Source organism: Brienomyrus brachyistius, chromosome 5 (genome assembly GCF_023856365.1).
Source record: "Brienomyrus brachyistius isolate T26 chromosome 5, BBRACH_0.4, whole genome shotgun sequence".
NCBI classification, from domain to species: domain Eukaryota; kingdom Metazoa; phylum Chordata; class Actinopteri; order Osteoglossiformes; family Mormyridae; genus Brienomyrus; species Brienomyrus brachyistius.
In genome coordinates, this window is record NC_064537.1 from 31,194,889 (window position 1) to 31,204,857 (window position 9,969).

Consider the following 9,969-nt stretch of genomic DNA (forward strand, 5'->3'; position numbering starts at 1 on the left):
GAAGCGCGCAGAAATAGCTAGAAATCAAGCTGTAAAAATTTGGGCAAATGAGTCTAGAGGAAGAATAGCAGTTCAGGTAGTCTGTAGGTGCAGTGTACTATAGAGGAAGAATAGCAGTCCAGGCAGTCTGTAGGTGCAGTGTACTATAGAGGAAGAATAGCAGTCCAGGCAGTCTGTAGGTGCAGTGTACTATAGAGGAAGAATAGCAGTCCAGGCAGTCTGTAGGTGCAGTGTACTATAGAGGAAGAATAGCAGTCCAGGCAGTCTGTAGGTGCAGTGTACTATAGAGGAAGAATAGCAGTCCAGGCAGTCTGTAGGTGCAGTGTACTATAGAGGAAGAATAGCAGTCCAGGCAGTCTGTAGGTGCAGTGTACTATAGAGGAAGAATAGCAGTCCAGGCAGTCTGTAGGTGCAGTGTACTATAGAGGAAGAATAGCAGTCCAGGCAGTCTGTAGGTGCAGTGTACTATAGAGGAAGAATAGCAGTCCAGGCAGTCTGTAGGTGCAGTGTACTATAGAGGAAGAATAGCAGTCCAGGCAGTCTTTTTGGCCTATGTCATCAACTAACAGCTAACCCTAAAAGTTTATCTTACTTTTTTTATACTACTTTAAACCACTTTACTGTAAATTTATTCTGAATTTCTGAACACAATAAACTGCTATTATTTTTAAGATGTCAAAACAGTGTTAAAAGGTGGTGTTCTGCAATTTACTGTATTAATTTTCTTATGTAAAATACAAATTGAGCAATATGCGAAACTACAATTAACTTCCGTCTCGATACTTTTGCAGGGTGCTATCTATGTGTGCTGGTAGGTATGTACAACAACATGAGGAGATTTAGGCATTGTTTAATATTTCCACCGGTCTTCTATGTATCCAGTACAGGGTCACAGTGATCTTGAGGACTAGATGCCAGTCCATCACGGAGCAAATACAAACACAAATGCACATGTATGTACGCTGCCTATGGGAAACCCAGAGATGCTAGTTTATCCAAGTTAATGTCTTGGCTGGACCTACCAACTCCACAAATGAAGTAGAGTTCCAAGATTTAGACACCTGACAATAAGGTGAGACATTATTACCATTTTAATTGTCGTGTAAAAACAATATCGAAATATCAATACATATTAATTGTAATAAAAGATTTTTCTATTCTGCTGAGGCCATGCCAAACTATGTATAAGATATAAACAGATTTCACTATTATCTCTATCGATAACAGTGAAACTGGTTTAAAATTGGAGGGCTATACTGTATATTGATAGAAAATGTCAGTCTGCTAGTATATAGTGACCAAATGGTATATAGTGAGGTTAAGTCTATCATGTAAGGAAGGAGCTGACTGCAGAGTATCGCATTAGCTCTCTATGGTTAAAATCATACCCTGACTGCACAGACGACACAACTGATCCAATCTGCTCTGAAACGGTGACCCACAATACAACTCACACAAGTGCAAGGTCGTTAGGCGACAATTTCTGAAGTGTGTACAAGGTAACACAGTAAGGACCATTAGTAAGTATGTCTACCCCTTGGGGACTATAGTCCCTATAGTATTACGCTCTTTCATAATCATCTCTACGAAGTATTTTTGTAACTAAACACCATCCAAGCTGCTTAGACTTCATTGCGAAAATATTGCAAAACAAAGAAGAAAAAAAAACCCAAAGGTCAGCTATGTGATTGGGAAAATAGTTGTATTTATACCCAATGAATTACAAGGTATTATGACAATTTTAAAACAGTTGTGAATTCTGGATATCACATAAAAAGGCAATTACACTGCTTTACATAATACTGAACTTTATTGTAATTTAATACTGTACAAAGGAGTAATAAAAATATTTTCAAACTTTATGCTTAAGAAAGTATACCATCTGGAAAACTGTTTTAGTCAGTGACCATTCTACAGAAGACCCTAAAGCCTTTATTTTAATAGCTTTGTTTTAACAGCATACTAATTCTGCAAGGATGACAGCAAACGCGACAAGATAAACATCCCGCTTTGAAACAAACCAGAAGCAGCGACTGCTGTTTATTTTGTATGTGCATGTTTGCAAAAGTCCAAAATGTTTTTTCACTCCACCACCTAGAAATAAGGGTTTTGTTGAATGATTTTGATCAATTATGTCCAACAATACATGTCTTTAATTTTGTTCAGTTACATTTAATGCACTTATTCAGATCCCCCCCTCCCATGGTTGTCTTAAAGTCTTGGAACAATAAAATGAAATTTCATTCTAATATCCAGAGTACCTATAACCCAACAAAGTCAATTTACCAATAAAGGCAGCAGGTCTTTGTTCTTCAACTCGAAGAGAAATGTTTTGCCTCTGATGATCTAATTTGACTATAGAGCCAACATATTTATCAATGAGTCTGTAAATACAATGTATGAAGGCAGTTACCAAAACACCGCACTTCAAAAGAAATATTCCGCTTTCCATTCCTCCATTGAATAATATTTTCTCTTACATGATTGGTAGAATCAGTTAGTCATTTTCAGTTCAGATGCAGGCCTTGTTCCAAATTTTGTCTGTACGTCGTGCATTTCTGCCATCGCACCCTCGCTGAAATCAGGTGTGATCGACCAAGTCAGACTTTAGTATCAATAACAAAAATAACACTGCAGGACAAAAACGCCATCGATGCAGTGGCACTCACACTGGCCGCCACCAAATATCACTGTGCTACACATTCAAATCTACTACATCTGTAAAGGACATATATGCTGCCATTTCCTACAGCCCATCCAATACTCATAGTACTTATCATTTCAGACGATGTAGCTTTGCTCATTTAAAACAGGACACATTTCTCATTGCATGATCTGAGTACCTCCACATATCAACTTTTCTAAGATAAAAAAAAAATGAACCATTATAATACTGCATTTTCAGATCTAACAAGGAAGGTTTAAAGTTTGCATCACTGTCTGTGTCTTCACTCCACCCTTAGTAGGCAGAGCAGCAAAAAAAGACAAAAAGTACGGGCTACACAATAAAAGAAGCCCTTTTAACAAAAAACAGGAAATCTAACACCTTTCTGTTACAGCAAATCATCGCTCGTAATGTGCTGCTTCACACTGCTCGCATGCAATGCTGAGAGAGCGTGAGGGAATCCCCATGGCTTCCTGACACTACCCGACCAAAACAGGCCAATCAAAGCTGTTCAGGCTAGTGCTCACATCCTCTTGAATATGCACTAATGAAGAGCCGGAAGCAGCTGGTACTCAAATAACGGAAAGTTAAACATAACCTTTGCAGTGACAAAGTAAAAAGTCCTACAGCTCACCTTCCAGGCAGTTGCGTGCCATGTTTGAAGTACCAGATTACTTTTGACATGACATGGACTGAATGAGACACCTTTTCCCCAAATTTAAGACAAAATATTCTAATCAGTTGCTACACTTAGTACCTGAATTCATACCAAATTAAAAACAAAGAGAGACAGTATATTCCTTTGCATACTGAAATTGTGGGCCTGCAAAGTCGCAGTGTGTAGATGGAAACTGTACAGGGACTGGCACATAGACGACCACAGGACGTGACGTTCACCCATCCGTCATTTAATCCTTGGAATCCGACTCTACCCACAGTTGCACTTTCATCCATTTAATGTTTAACAAGCTGCAGAATCCGATAACGGCTCACGAAATCACATTGCTGTGAGGGTGAAAAGGTAACAGAACTGTTAGCCGGGTTTGTGGAAGGTGGAGAACTGGCTGCTTGTGGTCTCTAAACTGCAAACATTAAACCAGTTTCATCTGCCTAATAGAAGTAACCAAAAGCGTGCAACATAAATGTATCCTGTACCTTAACACAAGCTGTCCATGCAATTCTGCAGATTTGGTCCACCCAAACCTACATCAAATCCAGTACAGAACAAATCTTCTACAGATCTAATGTGGAACACAGTCAACTGCAAACATTATGCTCTATTGCTTGAATGAAAAAGTGAATTAAAATGAAGAAATATTAAAAAAGCAGCCCACAGTCATCACCACCCATCCTATAAAATTCACAGCGTCCCTGCATTCTCGAGAAGAAAAATTAAAAGAACCTAATATGCTTTGAGAGTCTACCTAGTTGCACAAGGCCAGTGTTTCCGAAAGCGTGTGAGGCCTTGGGGCAAAGCCTAAACCAAGCCTGTGCTTCTCACTATGCTACCTGGAGCCAGGAGACACGATGGGGGTCTCAGAGACTAGATCCCCTTGGCAGGCCAGCTGTGCTGTCACACAGAGAGCACTCCCCCAGGCGGGAACCAGCACCACTGACGTATCAGTACCTGGTTTTTAAGTACCAAATAAGCTCAGGAACATGCCTTGCCTTGCAGTGCTACATACAGCTTTAGAACTACACTTAAAAGAAAAAAAAAAGAAAAACATTTCACTGGGAATGGTTCCTGAAACAAAAATGCAACTACACCTAATCAGTTAATATTTTTCCCCACTATGAAGCACTAGTTTTCCTTAAACATTACAAAGAGTGGTGTAGCGACGCCCAGACTAACATGACCAGGTACTTCGGGTGAAGGGTACATTGAAAAACGCAGAATAAATACAAGCTCCGCCATCAGCAAGAAGGGCCTTTGCGAAGTGACTCTCAAACACGCATTATTGAGCCCCCCCCCCCCCAAAAAAAATGCACTGGTTAGCCAAACGCAGTCCAAGAGCTAGTCAGTTTCTGCTCCATCTTCCATTACATGGCTTTGTCACTTTAAAGGGCACACCACCTTATCCATGAATAATCATGAACACTGCAGGGATATGGATTACACTGCAAATACATCACCATCCATCACCATCTCTGCCCATTCAGGCTGTGTGTCCAGGGGCTCCAGCCTGCTCATCTGCACACACTGCTCTAGAAACCCCCCCCCCCCCCCGCTTTCACGGAACCTATACACCATGCTTCCTGGTTTCAGCTAGTGTGCGGAAGCTTTGACAGTTTAAACGTTAATGGCGACTCGAAGACCCTGCGGACTCTACATTCCTTAACGCCTATTATAGCCCATTATAGCATCTACTGTTACCACTGGTATGAAGGTATAACATTGCAGGATTTTCTTAAAGCAGGCCTCCCTAAATACAACACACATTTCAGCTAATGTTCTTTAAACAAATCATTCTTGGTGATCAATACTGTGGCACTGTAGAGGGCTTCAGGTCAGGGCATTTATTATTAAAAGCAACAAAACGAAGGTCTGATCTGAGCAAAAAGCTGGGACCTTTACTAAGAAACCAGTCGAGTCGCCCCTTTCTGACTCTGCTAAATTCATCTGACCCGTAACACGTCCCTTAACTCAACAGAAAGTACCTGCCACCTAGCACTGCTAAGGCCAAGTGAATTTTTTATATATTTTTTTTAAACCCTGTATCATATTGTGAAGCCACACTTCACACGAAACCCAGAGTTGCTCAGCTGCCCACACACACAAGAGATACACAGGGACTGTCGGTAGGCCAACTGAAGCTTAAGGTCCTCAAGAGGGAACCGCTGAAGTAGAGAAGGTCAACAGAGCCACGGACGGAGCTCCTTGGTGGGACGACCACGAAAGGAAGACATTCTACATCGATTGTCACCAAGTTTCACATTTAGAAGAAACGGTATCCCAGCTTACTCTATGCAGACTGAGCAAGCAAACGGAAGCGTCCATCCTCAGTACCTCAAAGGGCGTCAAGCTCTTTCTCAGAAGTAGCTCAAATGTCAACAAACAAAAGAGAAACCTTTAATTTGGACGAGCCACACCATATTGCCACTGCCATCTAGCGTCACTTTCTGCCACACTTGAACTTCATTCACTAGAGCTTTGGGAAAAAGAGCCTCGCACTGAGGTTGAGCAATTCCTGATGTCACAGGCCCTTCAGAGTCGCAGAGAAACATGGAACGCCCTTGGCTGCAATCCACAGATTCCACAGAGCAGAGCTGGACAACCGCACCAGGGAGGGAGATCATTTCTGCCAAAAATCAGTACTTGTTAATCCCAAAGATTCGGACCCCATGCAGCTGAGGAAGTTTGGGAATGAGCACAGTGAGCAGGGAGACGGTGTTGATGACAAAGTGGACGCGGTCATACTTTGTGTAGAAGCTTGTAAGAAAGTACCTGGACCAGAAAAACAAGAAGAAAGACGGAGAGGATGTTAATGCACAGAATGCACAGAACTGCATGCTGGGAAAAAAAGTTCATTCTATTAAATCAGCTACTATACTTCAGTGAACCACATGGGGTCAGCAAATGTACAAGCCTACAAAAACAGGATAAAATTAAATTCCAAGAGCCTAAATTTAGCATGTGACACTTATTGCAGATGTTTCCTCGATAGCTTTAGTGTGGGGTTTTAAGAGAAGAATTTTTAAAGCATCATTGAGGTCGCTGTGTGTAGGGAAAATGTTTACGGAGCCATCTTCTGTATGAGACAGCAACAAAAATGTTGATCTCAGTGTTTCCAACTAGAGCCACTGCAGGTGCCTCAGGAAAACAGCCATCTGAGACATGTAGCGAATGCTATAAGGGTGTAAGGAAAAGGACCACATCGACATGAAGGACACAGCCCTCCCAGGTCAGAGATCAGACTCAGAGCAGCAGCAGTGTGCAGTGTGCAGTGTGCCACAGCTGCCTCCCAATCAGACCCGTCTGTTGTAATTTGAACGTTCCTCAAGGACAGACAGAGACTTTGGGAAAATTTATCAGCCTGGCACAGGACAACGGATGCACTGGAGGACAAGGAGAGACCCAACTCCCGGACACAGAGGATGACGGGGGGGGCAAATACTTACAGTACGATTGGCGTGATGGTGAGGAACTTGCGCGAGGCAGTAAACTGCACGCCGTAGTCCATCTGCTCCCAGTGCGTGAGAAGGCGAGCTTTGCCCTGGTCTGGGGTCTCAAAGGGGGTGCCTTTCACCGTATGCAGGAAGATGTACATGCACTGCAGCAGACAACAAACTCATTTAAAGGGAACATCTATGAAGATGATGCTCCTGTGCTGCTGAAAAGAGTTAAACTCCTGGTTTCTGGAAGGCTGAAAGCAGAGAAACCTTAAGCGAAAGGTAATACAGGATGCGAAGGGAGTGGGGGGGGTCTCGGGAAGCAGCTAAGGTTACCTCAGCCCGACGTGCCCCAGATTTTAGGAAATTTACTAGTGGTCCAGGTGAGGGTAAATAATCGACTTGTGATTCGATAAGGTAGCAGGTATTTCCAGTCTGCATTTTGTTTTAACCTGTTTTATGCTGGGGGCAGGATGTGGCTCCGTGGGCTAAGCCTGTGTGCCTGTAATCAGAAGGTCGCAGGTTCAAACCCAGCCTCAGCCTGCAGGCCCTTAACCCCCAGCTCCCTGGGCGCCGCTACAGGTGGCAGCCCTTCGCAAAAAAAAACAACTTACTCTATGAAAAAAGTGCAAGTTGAGGGAGGCATAAAGACAATTTCCCTACGGGGATCAATAAAGTATCAATTATTATTTATATGTGTTAAGGTGGAGTAGTGGCTCTCAGGCTAGGGATCAGTGCCAGTAACTGGAAGGTTGCTGGTTCAAATCCTGTCAATGTCCAGAGTGATTGTACTCCATTGGGCCCTCGACTGCAATCTACTTAACCTGCAATTGATTCATCCTGGGTATGACGTTAATCTACATATAGCCCTATAAGGAGGTGCTCCACCTTACAGGGAATAACTTGGGTGTTGGTAGCAGGTTTGGGACTTCAGCCACCAGAAAAAAACTCATACTGGTCCATTCGGACTAGTGTGGTGCTGAGGTATCACCCGCCACATGGCTGCACTCAGGTTCCCATCCCAGAGGTGGTTTGTCGTGTGGCTGGTGCAGTAACACACTGTAATCAGTGCACGCTCCTTACCCACCTTAAGTGTGTGCAGTTTTATGTTGGTTCCCACCTGTTTGGTATGGTTGAAATTGCAGCCTTATAGCCTGAGCAATACAAACCGAAACAGACAACTGTACAATTAATTGGAATAATCTGAATAACTGAATTTTATAACTATTCTTCAAATTAGGTTAGGTACAAAGAAATGTAAAATGTTGAAAAAGTATGAAATTTAATAAGAAAAAAACAACAACGCTCATTTACTGTTAAATACCACTGTGACACGCTGTTCTGACAGTGCCACGGTCACCCCCCCGCAGGCTAACTCTGTAGCTGACCGACTGGCAGTACCCCCCCCCACCCCCCCGGCCCGCTCACCATGTTGTGTATGATGTTGGTGAGCGTCCACACCACGGGCACGCTGACGAAGGGGATACTGAGCAGCACGACGTGCAGCAGGCCAATGCCGAGGACGTAGGACAGCCAGATTCCCCTGCTATTCATCACTCGGGTGTTGGGGTTGACCTCGCTGTGCGCCGTGCCCACGTTCATGCTGCCGCCGTGCCCCTCGGCCCACCTGCCAGCACGCACCTGAGCGGAAGTCACAGCAGAGCTCAGCGTCAGGGACCCTGCGCAACCACATCGCCGAGACACCTGCCTCAACATCTACCCAGGCTGCATTTCTCAACCTTCACAGTTCCCTGATATGACTGCTTAACTGTTATTTTTAACAGATGAAGTTTTAAACGAGTTACAACATTCTTCAACTATAGCCCAATAAGGCATGAGACTGTGATAGATAAGCACTTTCAAATTTGCAATACATTGCCCAATACTGGCCCTGCCTCTGTGAAGGTATGAGATGTTTATAAAAGTAATTTATGCCAGTGACCTTAGGACACACTGTGGTTAAACACCACACAACTGACATAATGACCCAATCGATGACACGCCACCAAGCAAAGATTATTTCCCTGGGGAGTAAGAACAAATCAATTTAGTGGATTTTTCACCATCTCAAGCAATCTCCTTCCTATAATCAATTACTCTGTTACATTCCTCCGGGAGGACCCGCCAACGTCATTCTATGTATTAAGTTATTTAAAAATGTAATAAGGCTTCTAAGTGTAATATAAAATCCTAAATGAAGGACACGTTAGCAGATAGTAGATAAACGATATTTAAACTTCAGACCCAAAAGAAAGGACGCCACTGACTTTGATCAATACAAGTTCCTGTTTACTATCAACACATCAACATATGTCTACAGGCGTCCACATGTATAAAACGAAGGTACGAATCAGCGATCTCAAACTACGGTTTATTCCAAAAATCTACTGATACAACTCAGCTCTTATCTTTTAATCGCATAAAATAGCTAAACCATGTAAATAAACGCAGTATCACAGTTTATACTTACACGAAGAAGAGGCCTGAAAACCGGGAAGAAAACTATAAACTTTGGACTACAGCTGTTTTTTCTGCTAAAACAGCAACAATTCCCAGATTTCAGTGTTCAGTCTTCTCGACTCGTTATATAATTTATATCGCCGACGGATCCGATATTTCAGGGGAGCAGTGCCAATCCTCCCGTTAAGTCGCCCTTATTCTGGAGTAATTGCGCAGCTGTTTGCATTGGTCAAAGTGTGCCATGGGTATCCGCAATTACACCAAATACACAATGTAACCATCTATCGTTTCAATCTCGGTGCGACGGCTGTGCGAACAGCTGGTAGCAACGCAGCTTTTGACCAAACGTCATCACTTGCCGAGCGCATATTAGGAACGGAAATTCTTGCGCTGCAAAAAATCAACGCACTAGTTCCCGATCGGCCCGAATCCACCTCGTGGTTCCCCTTTAGCCAATAGCAACTCGATGCGTTGAGATTACTCTAGAAGAAATCACGCCCACTTTTACGTCACAGTAGGCTGGACAGACGCACGCATTTCCAAACGCCACGGCTGCGCAGTAGCAGTGCGCGGTCTTGTCTGATTATGAAGTTGTTGTAGCTGCAGGCGGTAGTTAGAGGGGTTGTTTACGTATGCAATCCACGCGACGAAAAGTGAATGTTGCTTATTAGTTTTATAGTCGACTACCTTATTTTATTGTCCCATGAAACTAAATTCTGAGCAAATATGTTTTA

General features: G+C 43.2%; 1 protein-coding gene across 1 annotated transcript; it reads right to left on the reverse strand.

The window, feature by feature from the left end:
- Positions 1–1,791: 1,791 nt before the first annotated feature.
- Positions 1,792–9,622, reverse strand: ormdl3 (ORMDL sphingolipid biosynthesis regulator 3). Its single transcript, XM_049015252.1, has 4 exons — positions 9,246–9,622; positions 8,204–8,416; positions 6,785–6,936; positions 1,792–6,110 (listed from the first exon to the last, which is right to left on the reverse strand). Exons 2-4 carry the CDS (start codon positions 8,375–8,377, stop codon positions 5,975–5,977), a joined length of 462 nt encoding a protein of 153 aa, XP_048871209.1. The 5' UTR covers positions 8,378–8,416; positions 9,246–9,622; the 3' UTR covers positions 1,792–5,974.
- Between the last annotated feature and the right edge of the window lie 347 nt (positions 9,623–9,969).

Bases quoted from the DNA above. Each gene is read 5' to 3' on its own strand.
- ormdl3 (XM_049015252.1), bottom strand. From the start codon at position 8,377: ATGAACGTGGGCACGGCGCACAGCGAGGTCAACCCCAACACCCGAGTG. The intron at 6,937-8,203 runs GTGAGCGGGCCG...TGTCTGCTGCAG, and splicing joins CCAACATCATACACAACATG to TGCATGTACATCTTCCTGCA. The intron at 6,111-6,784 runs GTAAGTATTTGC...TTTCTGGTCCAG, and splicing joins ACCATCACGCCAATCGTACT to GTACTTTCTTACAAGCTTCT.